Genomic DNA, 17,883 nt, shown 5'->3' with positions numbered 1-17,883 from the left:
TTCTGGACACCCTGTATAATGACAATTGAGATGTCAAATCAAAGCTTTTACGCAAAAATTTACGCTTTTTAAAGTCGAAGTAGTACAAGCGATATATTATTCGACGCGCCTTAGCAAGATGAGAACAAATATATACATCCGGTTTCGTGCCTGTCTGTCCACCCGTCTATCTCTCCGTGAACACAACTCCTCAACAATTTGTAACAATCATGTTGCAAGGTGTGCCTACATTCTCTCGTACGCAAAAGTTAATTTAATCTGCATAAATAAGTGACCAAAATGAGCTATGTTATAGTGAATATCTTGCTTAGCCATAATTTCCTTTTAAGGGGATAAACGCAAAATCTCGGATCAATGTATTTTAAATGTATACATTTTTTTCGAATCCTGAGAAAACTAATAAGTACCTATTTTTGAAAAATTTAAACGCAGAATGAAAGATTACATTATTACCGAGGGCCGAAAGTCCCTCAAAACTTCTATAATTTTTATTTTAATAAGTTACAGGGGTAAAAAAAAAATTTGTGTGATTTTTTATTTAAAAAATCTCATTCAAAAACTTTTTGTTTATTCTGAGGGACTTTCGGCCCTTGGTAATAATGTAATGGTGCATTCTGCGTTTAAATTTTTCAAAAATATTTATTAGTTTTCTCAGGATTCGAAAAAAAAAGAATACATTTAAAGTGCTCTGGTACGAGATTTTGCGCCTACGTTCTTAAATATTTAGAAAAATTACATTATTAATTGGGTGCTATCTTTTAAATGTCGAGAAAAATTACATATTATTTTAATTGTGTGCCACAAACTTTAAATTGTAGGTACTGTATAATTGAACATTGTTGAATATATTTTGACATTCATATTTCTTAAGCCACGTCCTTACTGGTAAAAATTGGCGACGAACCAGTTGTTCGTAGCAAATATTTGCGTGCTCGAGGTAAATTGTGCTAATGTAAACGTGTTCGTCGCATAAATCGGACGCAAGAATTTTAGACGCACACAACGCACACGCTCCATGGGTTGTCGGTTTTAGAGAGAAGATCAAAGGATTTGCGTCGCATACGGTTTGCAATGTGGACGCTGCGTTATTTACTCCACACAACCTGAGCAGATGCGCACAACGAAGGTTAAACAAATTTTCGGTGGTCGAGCTGTTAAATCTGCGACGATTCTTGCGACAAACCATTAGTTCAATATTTACCGTAATTTACCAGTGAGGACGCGGCTTAAAGCATGCTTATTGTAAATCATGTTTATTGTAGGTATGGTGTTGGCGTAAGACTTAATTCTGAAAGAAGTGGAGCATACTTGTTTTTACCAGATGGCGATGCTGTTCCTTTGGAAATAGAAAATACGGTTGTAAATATAATCGAAGGTCCTTTATTTTCATCTGTTCTGGTTCAGTTGCCTTATATCCAACATTGTGCTATTATATATAACACACAAGGTATTCAATAATTTCTAATAATACCCCTGAAGTTTTATCCCTAATTTAGATTTTCATTTTGAATATAAACTTTTCAAGAATATACAAACAACTGAATTTGAAGATATTTTAAAGAAAATATCTTTTTAAAATAAGGCTTGAAAGGGAATATAAAAATAGGTATGGAAAAAAGGGAATATAGATTTTCTGTCACAAATAGAACGAGGAATTCAAAAATGGTTTTTAATTTGAAATAGGTAATATCTACCTAAAATATAATTCTGAAAAGCAGTTGAAATGCTGACTGAAGTGTATGCGTTACTCGCACGTCTATTGACAACAAACTGAGCAAATATCAGTGAGGAAGTAAAAGGTATTCTCCTTTTCATGAACATTTTTCAGTGCGTCACAAATTATAGAAAAAAAGGTAAGTCCGTGATAATACACATTTATGACATTTATTCTAACGTGACATTTTTGTTAAATCTGACAGTTGTCAAATTTTATTTTCAATTTGGAATAAAACCAAATCAATTGTGTCTATTGCATTTATAAAATGGTATTTTCTTTCATTTGTATAGTCTTATAAATTGTACAGATTATATTGATAATATTATTATTTTATTTAATAAATAATTCTTTTTTGATTATGGCGCCATCTATCGACAACTAGAATAATCACCGAACTAGAATAATTACCAAAGTATTCAAAGACGTGCCTTTTTTTCTGTCACATACAATTTAATGCGTTAGAGAGAAATCGAAAAACTGTGACGCACTGAAAGATGATCATTAGAAAAAGAATAGTGGTGAATGGGATGTTTCAGCTTTTTATAGGTGTAATATTTGAATTAAAGTTTTTAGTTTTTAATAACTCTTTTAATACTCCAATATCGCTATCCTAGAGAATTATCAGTGTAATTAAAGCACTGTGGAAATTCCAAACTACTGTGAGATGCAGCAGTTTAATTCTTAAATAATCTACAAAAAGACAGTATAATTTCTTTGTTATTCGTTGCGATATAAGCTAACATACAGTACCAAGTGCAATAGGGAACTTGCACTTTTTTGATTACATAATATTGTTCAGTTTTGTTTAAAAATGAGATTTCCAAAATTTCACGCTTCAAAAACTCATAATAACTTAGAAGTACAAATTTAAAATCTTCTGTGTATTTAAATTAGTTTAAACGAATCGTGATGTCACCTAATTATATTTTATTTATGTTTATGGTTATATGTATTTATATTTTAATGTCATTTATCGTATGTCATAGGGCTTTTCATCGACTCCCATTTGTTTCGAACTTCTGTCATATGTTGTATAATCTGTGTATAATATTCATATATACAGATTATACAGCATATGACAGAAGCTCGAAACAAACGAGACTCGATGAAAAGCCCTATATACCAGTTTGTTGAGATTGGAAAATCTATCAAAATATTTATAAAACTGAGTCTCAGTTTCAAAACGAATGCCAAACCTAATCAATTAATGCCGAGGACATCCAGTACTACAATTATATGACGTCACGACCAATGAGGGCGCGTTTTGGGCTGGCTGCTCTAATTTGAATTTTTAATCGTCTTTAGGGGCGATTTTTTTTTAAATAATTTCGATAAACGAAAGACAAAAAAACTTTTTTTCTTTGATATATGTTTTAAATTATGTTCTGTTGTGATTTATAGTATTTTTTTCGAATTTAAAATTGTATGCAAGTTCCCTATTATTAGGTAATCGAATTAATAGTATAGAGGTTAATTACATAATATGTATAGAAAAGATAAAAATAATTTTAAATATTCATTATATTTTTAGGTGCTGACGGTTTGGGAATAGAACTTCATAACTTAGTAGATATCACTAAAACGAATAATTTCGAACTAGTGATGCGGCTGTCAACAAATATTAATAATACAGACGAGTTTTTCACCGATAATAATGGTTTTCAGGTAACCGTTTCTTTTTTATTAAAATTTTGTTCATTTCTTTATAATAAATTAAGGGTTTAAATATAAAGAATAAGCCAGTTTGATGGAATTATTAGTTTTGCAAAGCAAAGTAATCTCTTTTTTTTCAAAACATACGCTTACGTAGGTAGATTGTCAAAATAAGTTTTTCTTCTTCATGTACCTTGTCCATTCCAAACGTTGGCAATTAACATGACTATTCTGACTTGCGGCAGATCTGTATAGTTCGGCAGATGACAATCCGATCTATTGCCGCGTGTTTTGGAAACACGAGTGCCTCCTCCTCTCTGAGCCCTTTCTGCTGTCTATTTTCCTTGGATAATTAGCTGTAGTACTCTATATTTACTGTGCCTCATAACGTGGCATAAGTATTCCAATCTTTTTTTCTTTATAGTTATTCCTACTGTACGATAACTTGGACATATGTGAGAGTATGAATATACTTTAAGTGTGTGGACTGCATTTAGGACTGTTAGGTTCAGGTTAAAGTGGGAGTATAAAGTATAAGGTTTTATACAGACAATATTAATATGTATATAAAGTCTTACCAAATTGTGAACGTTGTAGATCATTAGAGCCGTGCTCACACACGAATTGATTGTTCCCGTACCACAATTTGCGAAATCAGGTATGGCGTCACTCCCGAATTACTGTTCGTCACGTAACGTATTGCTATTTCGTTTCAGCCCAAAAGGAAGGCTGGACCGTCCAGAGTGAAGAGATGAGAGGCACCGACTTTTCTGTGGAACCGCTGACGAGAGAGAGCAACAGAGAGATGGCACCCTCACGTGTTGCAAGAGGTACGAGAGATAAGCTCACCCTACGGCGGGTGTCGGAGAAGAGAGAGTGATTTCTTCTGTGTCGAATCCAAAATTGTCTGTAGGGGTAAGGGTAAAATTAGGAGGGGATGAAATGGTACTATTGAACAGGGCTGGCTTGAGATTTATTTAAATTAAGGGTTGTAATAAGAGATTTAATGCAGTAAAAATATAAGAATATTTTTTGCATGTGAAAATTGAACACCTACATTTCTCCCCTTACCGGCGTAGTACCTCCTCGTTGGTCACGTGCTTGGTCCACGATATACGCAATACACGTCGGTAAGCCCACATTTCGAAGGCCTCTACTTTTTTCATTAACGTTGCGGTCATTTTCCACGCCTCTTCCATATAACAAAACCGGAAATACATAAGGGATTTGAGAAGTCGGATTTTGAGAGGTAGGATGGGGCTGTTGGAGGTGAAAATTTGTTTCATGCTAATGAACGACGCTCTTGCTTTTTATATCCTTATACGTATCTCCTTCGCTTGATTTCAACTTTAATTAACTGTTGTCGTAAACATATCACACAAAATTGAAAAATGTATCCATGAATATTATAACACACTGTAAATTTAAATTATAAGTAGGCTTAGATGATTAAATTAATTATTATTGTAATACCATACAAAAAACAAATAGTCTGGCTAATTGGCTAAGCCAAAGCCATTATGAAATAAAAAAAAATCTGTTGTTGCTAAGTGTACGAATGCACGTGTTCAATTCTGTGATTGTCTAATATCAGTTGTCTTGCTCGTTGCTAGGTTTTGCTTACTAGCATCTGTTTGGTTTAGCCCGTATTGTGCACTTGCTCTTTGTATCTTACACAACATGCAACTCAGCTCTTCCATGCTACTCGCGGGAATCACTGTGTCATCAGCATAGCTTATGTTATTAATTATTATTTAATTATTTCTTTATGTTTTCTGTGCTTTCATCTAGCGCTGTCTTAAATACTTCTCCCGAGTATATGTAAAAGGTAAAAGACCAAATAATTAAAGCCAGTAAAACGGCCGGATGCCTAAACGACACAATTTGGAAAAACAAACACCTAAGAGTGGAAACAAAGACCCGAATTTATAAGTCAGTTATTAGACCAGTTGCGACTTACACGGCCGAAACAAGATCAAATACAAGCAAAACACAAAGGGATCTGGAGACCAACGAAATGAAGATCTTAAGAAGGATTGCTGGAAAAGAACTACAGGACAGGGTAAAAAGTGAGGAAATCAGACGCATATGTGGGGTAGACAATATAAATACCTGGGTAAAGAACAGAAAAGAAGAGTGAAATCAATCATAAGCACGATGTCTGAATCAATAATAGTAAGAGTAGCCAGGGACAAGTCACCGTTAGGCAGAAGAAGTATAGGACGCCCAAGGAAAAGATGGAATGACAATTTAGGAACAGAATGATAGACACCGTTGAAGAAAAACAGGCAGTACTGCCTATATAAAAGAAAAAGAAGAAGAAGAAGAAGAAGAAGAAGAAGAAGAAGAAGAAGAAGAGTATATGTTAAAGAGAATAGGAGACAAGATACAGCCCTGCCGTACTCCTTTCTTGAAATCAATTTTATTGGTCAGTGTAGCTGTAGATCCTACTTTTATTTTTGCTATTTGACCCCAATAAAGACTCACTATTGTTCAAATGTCTCTCTAATCGATTCCGATCTTATGGAGTGCTTCAATTATCTTTTCGTGCTTTACATTATCAATGCTTTTGTGTAGCCTATAAATAAGTTCAAAAACTGAAATCTCTTTTTAGAGGTTACGTAGAAACACTAAAAAACTATTGTTCTGAAGCTATTTTCTTGTGGCATTTTTATAATCAAGTATATTCAAATGGGAAATAAGCCACAATTTTACCTAAAAATGATTTTATTAACGTTTCGACGCCCAAGTCGGGTGTCGTTGTCAAAATACAAAATAATACTAAATAAACAAAAATGTTGTTGCTTAGTAAAAAATTCTTCTAATAATTTATTTAATCTGACTCATTTATATCGGCAATTCAGACACGTATTATACATTTTAAAGTAGACGACTTTAAAATGATATTGCCAATATTGACAACGACACCCGACTTGGGCGTCGAAACGTTAATAAAATCATTTTTAGGTAAAATTGTGGCTTATTTCCCATTTGAATATACTTGATTATAAAAAACTATTGTAATGAATCAAGCAAGTTTAAAATATTACTGAAAAATTTCTTTTAGCTTTTAAGACGAAGACGGTTTAAAAAACTTCCACTGCAAGCTAATTATTACCCAATACCAACAATGGCCTACATTGAAGATGAATACACTAGACTTACAGTCACTACTAGCACCCCCCTAGGTTGTAGCTCTTTATCACCTGGTCGGATTGAAGTTATGTTAGACCGTAGATTAAATCAAGATGATAATTTAGGATTAGGCCAAGGAGTGATGGATAACGCTCCTACTAGGCATATTTTTAGATTACTTCTAGAACAAAAAAATAGTAACTGCCAAGTAAGTTCAATAAAGTAGTATAAGTAATTTTAAACTTGTGCTTTATAAAGTAGTTATATGTACACACACATACCGGTATTTAGGCGTCGACGCCCGTCCAGTAGGGATCTATGGAGGAGTATCACTGAGCCGCAAGCCATTATTTCTTGCCGTACTGATCCCCCAATGGGCCGATCAGACACGAGCCTATTCCAGTCTAAGCCTCAGATTCGTATATTAGAATTTTAAACTGCTGCAGTAGTCTTTTTGTTTTCCGTTCACCGGGCTGGGATTTAAAAGCGCATTCATCACGGCGAAGTGATGTGCGGGGACCACCAGTCCCACTTGGCTAATCCGATCGACTTTTTTATAAAGTAGTCACGAAGCAGTTATATTATATTAATGTACAATTATTTTTTAATGGTTCTGTAATAAGTTCATAATGCAACTGTTAACCTCGTAAGTAAATTCGCCTTTCATTATCATTCGTGGCGTTTCAGCACATTATGAGTTACAGCTTTCTATAAAACTATTCTCCATTTGCTCATGTCTCGAAACTTTTCTCCAAATTCAGTAGATGTTGATGTGCTCATGCTTTGAGTTGCCCAAATACCTAAGTTTCGTCAGGTTAGCCTTTTTACTGGTCTTTTTCGGCCAACAATTTCTATGATTTCTGTCATGTCTTCCCTCTCCCGATTACATGCATTATCCACTTGAGGCATGCTACCTTAATAAATTTCACAACGCCAGCTCCCCAAATCTTCTATACAACTCAAAGTTGGTATGACTGTGCTATAATCTGCACTGGTCCACTCCTTTATATACTTCATAGAATTTTTCGCTACAATCGCTTAAGCTATTATTGGTCATTATGTGTTTGTTTCTGCTCAAAATGTTAACAGTGGCCTTACTAGTGTTTATAGACGGTAAGATAGGGGGCATTCGGAGGACCTCAGCGGCTGACTGTAAGCGTAAGCACAAAGCGGCTTAGTGGTTGTATCCAGCGCCTGCGGAAATAGGGAATGCTTAGTAAATCTCTCAGCAGCCGACTTCCAGCAGTAACGTCTGAACGCTGCGCTTATTCAGCTCTCCAGTCGCTAAGGTAGTCCGAACGTATCCATAGGTAGATCTAGTTAAGAGATGCGATCCTGTCCATCTGATCCAGAGTTATCTCCCAATCTCCTTATATCTGGGAGAAATTATGTCGTAGATTCTTTCTCCCACGCAATTACCAAAGTTTCCTTTCCCATATCCTACTCTGATATCGGGCAGCAGAAACATCAGTAACAAGATAGAGCGCAAGGGAAATGATCCTGCGTCGGCCTATTGGATACTAGAAGTTTTAATTGCTTTTAGACTGCGATGGAGAAAGAAACGGGAAACTCCTCCATTGTTACTCTTGCCTAGTATAATCATCACGAAAATTGAAATAAAAGATAAAACCCTCAGTCGCTCTGTAAGGATACAGAAGATACAATCGTAAGATCCCAGATACACTATATTATGATAGGAAGAAGGTACACAAAGGCTGGTGTAAATATGCTCGTCTATCTTTCTCTCTCTCCTCTTAGATTTAAAAGTGTAACATTCAATTCGATGGTAAATCGAATATATCCAGTCGTTCGAATTCCGTGGCTGTATAACTTTCACATTACAATAAGAAGTTTGACGATATATGTTAAATAAAAAGAAAAAAGGTGATTTATGTTAAAAGTGCGTGTATGTAAAAATCAAATCGTATTTTCTTTTTTACTGAACGTTCCAAATTTTTGTGAATATGCACCGTCGCGCTTCGTTCGTATAGATACACTATTGTTTTCACCCAATTTTGAAAAAATGTGAAAACTTTGAATTATCCACGTCCGTCTGTCTGTCTGTGATCACAACTCCTCCGTCAATATACCAGCTAGAATGACAAGTGAGGTGTCAAATGAAAAGGGTACTAAAATGAGGTGTACTAAAGATGAGATATTTGACCTAGGCTGTCTGCCCGTCGGTCTGTCCGACCGTGAATATAACTCCTCCGTCATTATACCAGGTAGAATGACAATTGAGGTGTCAAATGAAAGCTTATAATTCAAGGATGGTAGTAAATGTGAGATATTTGACCTAGGCTGTCTTTCCGTCGGTCCGTCCGACCGCGAATATAACTCCTCCTTCATTATACCAGGTAGAATGACAAATGAGGTGTCAAATGAAAGCTTATAATCCAAGAATGGTACCAAAGGTGTGATATTTGACCTAGGCTGTCTGTCCGTCGTTCCGTTTGACCGCGAATATAACTCATACGTCATTATACCAGGTAGAATGACAAATGAGGTGTCAAATGAAAGCTTACAATCCAAGGATGGTACTAAATGTGAGAAATTTGACCTAGGCTGTCTATCCGTCCAACTGCGAATATAACTCCTCCGTCACTATACCAGGTAGAATAACAATTGAGGTGTCGAATGAAAGCTTATAACCCAAGGATGATACTAAATGTGCGAAATTCTAGGACTTCCGGTTTTATAAATGCGACCAGAAGTACTGTTTTAAAGTCACCGGAATAGTACACGTGATAATTATTCGACGCTACTTCGCAAGATGAGAATAAATATATACTTCCGGTTTCATGGCTGTCTGTTCATCTGTCCTTCCGTCCGCGAATACAACTCCTCCATTATTAATACAGGTAGAATGAAAAACGAGGTGTCAAATGAAAGCTTATTACCCAAGGATGGTACTAAGGATGAGAAATTTGACATCGGACTTCCGGTTTTAGAGTTGCAACCGTATGAACTGTTCTAAAGTCACCGAAATAGTGATATATCATTCAACGTGCCTTAGCAAGATGAGAACAAATTTTGGTTTTGGATTTTATATCATTTCCGCTTAAAAAGTTCTAACCAGAAGTGCCGTTATAGTCGCAGAAATAGTACATGTTACACATCAATCGAAGCGTATTGAAAAGTTGAGTTTTAATCTTTAGTTTCTGTTTTGAAGTCATTTCTGTTTAAACAATGTTGACCCAATGTTTAGTCAAAATGACTCAAAATTAGTAAAATCGTATATCGATCGATGCAAAGTTACACGAAGCGTTCAAATATCGACTTCTAGTTCTACTTTCGATTACTTTGGGTGAAAATCTAGGACTTACGAAGTCCAATTACTTGTATTATGATAGGAAGAAGGTACACAAATTCTGTCAAATTAGCCAATACGTATCCAAGTGCAGACGTAGCTTCTGATCACAACCTAATTGTTACTGAATTCAGGTTAAATCTAAATCAATCTAAACACAACCAAAAGTGACAATATCCATCTCCCCGTACCGAGAAACATAATACAGTTATGAGCGTGCTAATAACCGGCAAAATAACGCAAAAGATGGAAACCATATTAAGTTGTGAGATAAAAAGGGATGAAACTAGTAGAGGTGAGAAATTTAGCGATGAAACCTATAGATTTACATTATATTGATTGTTTTCCACCTTTAGACCTATTAGAGGAGTATATCAACTAAAACTGTCACTGCCACAGTGGTAGTTGCCAAACTCGTCCGATACGTCTAAAGGTGGGAAACAATCAATATAATATAAATTTTTATGTTTCTATCGCTAAATTTTCCACCTCTACTAGTTTCATCTCATTTTATCTCACAACTTAGTATGTTTTCCATCTTTTGCGTTATTTTGCCGGTTATTAGCGCGGTAGCACTAAATATTGGATAATATACTATCAAAAACTAAAAAAAAAATACCTTATGAAAACACAGATGGTGTGAATATGACAGAGATAAAATGAACAGTGAATGGAGAAAGTGTAAAACCAAAATAACAGAAAGCGCCGAACATGTTTTAAAAACAAAATGGAAATGGATTGAGCACAATGAAATATCGACACTCATTTCATCTTTTCCCGCTAGAGGTCGCTCTAACCATACTCCGGTATAAATATTTAATTATTTATACCGACCTGTCGGTGCGTTTTTGTTCAGATCGTCTTCTTGCAAAGCCTCTTTGATAACGGGTAAACCTAGAAACACGTGTCAGAGGATGACAAGAGACTCGATTTGAATCAAAACGAAACCGTTTATTTTTATAATGAAATGCTTTAACATGAAGAAACATGCTTTAAAATTAAAATGGAAATGGACTGGGCACAATGAAATATTTGAAGATAGACCGTGGAATAAAGAAATTGACTGTTATAAAAACCATATTACATCAATGTTACCCTGACAGTGTCATATTTTCAGTCATATCTTCATATGTGTTTTCGTAATATATTTTATTTCACCGAAGAAAACATATATTGACTTTATTATTTTTTAAATATGTTTAGACAACTGCAAGAACGCATCCAGCAGGTTTTCCAACTTTGACAGCATACATGGCATCGCAGTCTTTGTTAAACCCAATGATTAGGCTTCTTCAAGCGAATGATGACGATACATTATCAAAGAGTTACTACGTTCCTATGGAAGACTTCGGTGTAGATTATGCTATGCCTTTACTTAAATCTAATGTAACAACACCCAGAGGCAGCTCAGATATTGGAATAGTGTTACATAGGCAATTCCTGGACCTTTGTTTTAGCGACAAAGAGTTATTAGAACAATTTCCGTTAAGCGATGGAAGGGTATGTATATTATTAATTAATAATGTTAGATTTTTATTAAAGTATATTTCACGAATATACGACTGTTTTGGATTTCGTTAGACCCTCGACGGTTATTGTTCCACTCTACTGTATAGCATAATAGTAAGAAAGAAATTTGATCCAGTAGTGAACATTTGAAACAAGTAATTTTTAAATCAAAATAAAAAACAATTAAGGCACTGGTGCCGACAGAAGTGAAAGCTTCTGGCGAACCAAGCGCATTCGGGTACACACTCTTTCCCTCCTCCAACCTTTATAACTTCGGTCGAACTTATACGCAATTCCACTTATAGTGTGTAAATTACCAATGTCTCGCCATAGCGATAATGGTCGCGAGTTTAATGCTTTTCCCCCATCTAAAAGGAAGTGCTATGTACATATTATTATGTACGCATTGCGTACGTCCTATGCTACTTATATAATTATATATATATATATATATATATATATATATATATATATATATATATATATATATATATATATATATATATATATATATATATATACATACATGTAATAGATATACGTACTGAATTTATTTCGGCGAAGCGATGAAGGTCGCGAATTCAATACTTTTTCCCCATCCAAAAAGTGCACAACGTCGCTAAAGAAGTTTTCATTTCAAGAGAGATAGGGATAGTGCGGCTTCTTATGCACTTTCTTCGCAAGTTCTTTCCGGTTCAACCATTATATCTTCGGTCGAACTTGTACGCATTTCAACCCCATAGTAGATAAATGAATAATATTCCCATTTTACGAAATCCAAAAAGTGCGCAACGTCTCTAAAGAAGTTTGCACCTCAAAAATTTATTTCGCCGAAGCGATGACATTCGCTAATTTAATACTTTTCCCCATCCAAAAGGTGCACAACGTCCCTAAAAAAGTTTTCACTTCTAAAAATCCATTTATAATCAGTTTTTACAGTATTAATAAGAAGTAATTTACTGACCCAGGAAATTTCGGTCTTCAGTAGACAATTACAGGACTTACAATACCGAAACAAATGGGGCAATTAGAATTGCTAAATCAAGTATGGAAGTGGAACACACACTTCGACAAGAAACATTCGGTGTGCAGTAGAATTCATCGAGAGGATAGACGAGTTAAGCCTGGTCTACGAGATCGATAAGCAAGATCTGCTAAGAGCATTACCTGAATTGTTATGAGACCATCATTATTATGGTACAGAAAAAAAAATAAAAATTGGAAATCGTGGCCGGACTTCACTGAAGCTTTCTATCCCAGAAGGTATTTGCTACAACTAGAGGAGCAAATACAAATCAGAAACTGAAAACAAAGACAAAACGAACCAGTGGATAGATATATCACGGATATTCAAACAGTAATCAGACGAGAAGGATCTTTTTCCACAATCCAAGAAATCAAAAGGATGTATAAAAATATGCTGCCAGAATATAAGCTTTATACTCGCCGACGGGATTTCGAAAATTTAACGGAATTACAAGATTTAGTCCAAGAACACGAAGCTTTAGAAGACGAAAAGTCTCGAGCAAATCAAAATTTTTGTGGAAAATGAAGACGTACAGATCCAACAGAGTACGATGCCAAAAGGACATGCTTTAACCTTTCCGTGGCCGTGCGGGGCAACTTGGTTACCCCAGATGCGGTTTTGTCTTTATAACTTTTCAAAATATTTTTATTTTTTTTATCCCTCCAGGTAATCTTAGAAAATATATTACTAAATCGTTTTTTTATAAAAATTATCAAATATAATTTAAATTTTATACTAAAATTGAAATTAACTCCTCGGGGCACACAGTGCCAGAAACCCCTGCCAGAGACATTCAACAATATACAAGTCGAAGATGCAGCTTTTGTGCCAGGGCACGTGATAGAAAGACTCAAATATCATGTAGTACATGCAGAAAACCAATTTGTACCATACATCGAGAAGAAAGTAAAACATTTTTATGCCCTGACTGTAAAAATCAGGAATAAAATCAAATTGTAATTAGAGGTAAAAATAAAAAAAATGTAAATCTTTTTCATAATAAAAACAAATTATTTCAGTTACTAGTGCCTTATTATATAACTTTCCAAACAATAATGTAAAATTTAAATGAATTATTAAAGTATTTTAGTGGGGTAACATAGTTGCCCCGCACGGCCTGCAGCGTAAGTTTTTATAGCACGGTTCCGGAAAGGTTAAATGCAAAATGCCAGGTCACATCCGTAAAAACTGCAAAAACCCATGGAAAAAGGTTTGTTCGCGTTGCAGCAAAGAAGGGCTTTACAGCAGTGGCTGCTGTTTCAGGCGTCAGGGAAACGAATAACAGAGTGGAGAAATAAGGAGTCATCCTAGTCTGTGGAGCAAGATTCGATTCATCCATGCAAGGAATTATTAAAAATTACGTCGGAGATAGAATAGCGCAGTTGTAGTCTAGGCGCCAGAGGGGTCACCGTGTCATATTCAATTCTGATGGACAAACTCGACGGTTTCTTATGGATTTTTGGCTGCTGATTACGAATTTCGAGGGGGGATTTCGATCCGAGTGGTCAAAAAATTGTTATAAACAATTTAATTGTTTATAAATTGTTTATAAGGCTCTGGCTCATAAACTAAAAGAGATAAAAAAAATGTTTCGAATAAAATTTGTTCCTTAATAAAAAACGAAGAAAAAACCGTTTACTAAACTTAAATCTAACAATTAGAACTCAAGATATTGTAAAATTAGTGCACAATACAAATTGCAAAATAAGTATTTTTCGAAGCTTTATCGATCGTAACTTGGCTTCTACGCATGCAAATAAGTCTTAGAAGATGTCGTTTTAAAGCTTAATTAACAGGCTTCCAAACAAAGTTTGTTAAATTACTTGATCTTCATTTGTTTTAAAGTTATAGCCGTTCGAAATTACAATTTTCTTAAAAATATTGTACATTCATTTGTTTATAAGGGTTTCAAGCAAATTTGAGCTATAAACATTTATACTTTAATGAACAATAATGATGGAAAAACTCAAAAGGAACAATTTGAGGTTATGAAAATGTTCATAAGTTTATTTTTGGCCAAGATGTCGATATTTTAATGGCGCGCGCTATGATGCGCAAGATCGGCTCACCGCGTAAAGGTTCACGCGCTAACTTCTCGATGCAAATTATAATTTTAATGTATACATACGTTATCTTCATTTTTCATTTTTGAAGATCCTAATAAAATTTTATCATATAATTCTTATAATTAAATCAACATACTGTACCTCGTATCACCTTTCATTCTATTTACATTGTCTCCTATTTTTTGCACTAAATGAGAAAAAAACATTAAAAACTAATATTTCAGAAGTATAACTAAAAAGTAAGTTGATATTATTTATTAATACTATTTTTACAAACATTTTTTTCATGCATCTGCAAATCTGCATAGAGATATACAGGGAATATCAGCTCTTTTACATCTGCATAAGTTCTTAGCGAAATTTTAACAGTTACATGGTGGTACAAGTCTGTTCTTATCGGCAGTAAAACTGAAACTTTTTGAGGCTTCAGAGTCTAATTATCTATATGATATCCATATAAAGTGGATCTAGTTCTTTTGCAGCATCATCAAGTCCCGTCAATTGTGTGTATGCCGCCACATTATAAATGCTCGTTTTATATGCAGTGATGATGCTGCAAAAGAACTCGATCCATTTTTACATGGATATCACATATTGGCTCATTTTCATGCGTAGAAGCCGAGTTACGATCGATAAAGCGTCGAAGAATACACACTTACTTGACTGTGAGCCAATCTAGCGCCTCATAGCGCGCCATTAAAATATCGACATCTTAGCCAAAAATAAACTTCGAACATTTTCGTAAGCTCAAATTGTTCCTTTTGAGTTGTTTTATCATTATTGTTAATTAAAGTATAAATGTTTATAGCCCAAGTTTGCTTGAAACCTTTATAAACAAATTAATGTACAATTTTTTTAAGAAAATTATAACTTCAAACGGGTATAACTTTAAAACAAATGAAGATCAAATAATTTAACAAACTTTGTTTGGAAGCCTCTTAATTAAGCTTTAAAAGGACACCTTATAAGGCTCATTTGCATGCGTAGAAGCCGAGTTACGATCGGTAAACCTTTGAAAAATACTTATTTTGCAATTTGCATTGTGCACTAATTTTACAATATCTTGAGTCCTAATTGTAAGTTTAGTAAACGGTTGTTTCCTCGTTTTTTATTAGGGAACAAATTTTATTTGAAACATTTTTTTATCTCTTTTAGTTTATGAGCCAGAGCCTTATAAACAATTTATAAACAATTAAATTGTTTATAACAATTTTTTGACCACTCGGATCGAGATCCCCCCTCGAAATTCGTAATCAGCAGCCCAAAATCCATAAGAAACCGTTGAGTTTGTCCATCAGAATTGAAAAATGACACGGTGACCTCTATTTGGCGCCTAGACTATTGTGACGGATAGTTCTTTCAGGACAAGAGGCTCATTAAAACACGAGGTTAAAACACAATAAATGTATTGAGGATATTTATATACAGTCTAAAATTAAAATAAAATAGTATTCTACCTTCGAACCGTTCCGGAGAAAGCTCCCTTGGCGGACGTCTACAAAAGAAAAATAGAATTGTATTTATTTATTACTATCAAAAGAAAATGCAATTAATGGAATACAAGAAGCAATCACGCACATACTCATACCTCATTACACTTCAATCCAGTGTAAGTACAAATACTCACACAATCAAAATATCAATAACTACACAGACACCCATACAACTCCGGATCGGAGATGGCGGCAACCGTTCACTACAGGGTTACACGAATCCTGTTTAATTACGAGCAGAGCATCTCTTCACTATAGACTTCCTTCACCCAGGTTGTCCTACTGGTTCAATACACTGGTTAGTCAGGGAGCCTAAACCTTGACTCAGCAAGACTGATTGTTCTTCCTCGTTTCTCTTCTTAAATACCATTTCGGTGCCCCCACACCTGGCTTCTATCGGTAGAGTGGAAGGAGTCTAGTGGGAGTGCGTTGGAATTGATGCGCGCACGGTACCTTGCTGGTAATCTGCTGAGAGGCCCATCGTTACACGGTGTTAAAAAATTAAAAAAAAAAAAAAATTAAGCTACTCGTGGGAGTGCCGACAGAAGTGAAAACTTCTTCTAGTATATAAATTACGAGCTCAATGCTTTTACCCCATCCTAAAGGAAGTGCTATACCTATATCATATACGATATACGCGATGCGTATGCCCTATGCAATTTGCATACATACACATAATTTATATATGTACAAAATTTATTTCAGCGAAGTGATGACGGTCGCAAATTCAATACTTTTTTCCCACCCAAAAAGTGCACAACGTCCCTAAAGAAATTTTCAATTCAAAAATTTATTTCGTCGAAGCGATGACGGTCGCTTATTTATTACTTTCTCCCAATCCAAATTTAATTATTTTTCCCCATCAAAAAAGTGCACAACGTCCATAAAGAAGTTTTCACTTTAAACATTTATTATGCCGAAGCGATGACGGTCGCGATGACGTTCGCTAATTCAATACTTTTTCCCTATCTAAAAAGTGCACAAATTACTTTCTCTCCCAATCCAAATTTAATTATTTTTCCCCATCAAAAAGTGCACAACGTCCCTAAAGAAATTTTCACTTCAAAAATGTATTTCGTCGAAACGATGACGGTCGCTAATTTAATACTTTTTCCCCACCCAAAAAGTGCACAACAAGTTTTCACTTTAAAAATTTATTTCTTCGAAGCGATGACGGTCGCAATGACGGTCGCCATGTTAATACTTTTTCCCATCCAAAAAGTGCACAACGTCCCTAAAGAAGTTTTCACTTCAATACATATACGTACAAAATTTATTTCGCCAAAGAGATGACGGTCGCGAAATAAATCCTTTTTCCCTATCGAAAAATAGGTTTTACATTTATTTTAAATTTAAATACTTCTATACAATTTATGTATAGATACACATAATATAGATAAATACAAAATTTATTTCGTCGAAGAGATGACGGTCGCGAAATAACTCTTTTTTCCCCATCCTAAAATAGGTTTTACATTTATTTTAAATTCAAATACTTCTATACAATTTATATATACATACAAATAATATATAGCATAAGCGATGACGGTCGCAATGACGGTCGCGAATTCAATGCTTTTTTCCCTATCCAAAAATCGCACAACGTCCCTAAAGAAGTTTTCACTTCAAAAAACATAAATACATTCTAAATTTTCAGGCTGTCTCTGGAAATTTTTCAAACAGATTGGGTTTAGGTTCAAAATGAAATACAATAGATAAGCCTTTTGTGAAAGAACTAGTGTCGTTCAAAAAATAATTAAGTTTTTAATCGTTTGTTTATTTAGACGAAACGTGGATTTGTGTTAAAAGTGGAATAAAACGAATTTATCAAGACGAGAGTATAAAATCCATAAAAACACTGATACTGAGGGGAAGAGACATATTATATTGCATGCGGGTGGACTATCTGGTTCTTTTGATGGAGCGGATCTTGTGTCTTCGCCAAAATTCAAATGGATTGATTATCACGATAA

At 34.7% G+C, this 17,883-nt stretch overlaps 1 protein-coding gene across 2 annotated transcripts in view; it reads left to right on the top strand.

Annotated features, from left to right (window-relative positions):
- LOC126880396 (alpha-mannosidase 2) overlaps nucleotides 1–17,883 on the top strand; it is a 128,942-nt gene that overhangs the window by 85,004 nt on the left and 26,055 nt on the right. Inside the window, exons 13-16 of one of the 2 annotated variants that reach the window (XM_050644233.1) lie at nucleotides 1,263–1,447; nucleotides 3,249–3,382; nucleotides 6,438–6,713; nucleotides 11,019–11,315. In XM_050644233.1, the coding sequence (XP_050500190.1) occupies nucleotides 1,263–1,447; nucleotides 3,249–3,382; nucleotides 6,438–6,713; nucleotides 11,019–11,315 (892 nt within the window). The remainder of the gene's footprint in view (nucleotides 1–1,262; nucleotides 1,448–3,248; nucleotides 3,383–6,437; nucleotides 6,714–11,018; nucleotides 11,316–17,883) is intronic. The other variant, XM_050644234.1, reaches the window with a different exon arrangement.

Source organism: Diabrotica virgifera, chromosome 2, assembly GCF_917563875.1.
Source record: "Diabrotica virgifera virgifera chromosome 2, PGI_DIABVI_V3a".
Classification (NCBI taxonomy): domain Eukaryota; kingdom Metazoa; phylum Arthropoda; class Insecta; order Coleoptera; family Chrysomelidae; genus Diabrotica; species Diabrotica virgifera.
This window is presented reverse-complemented; position numbering and strand designations above follow the sequence as displayed.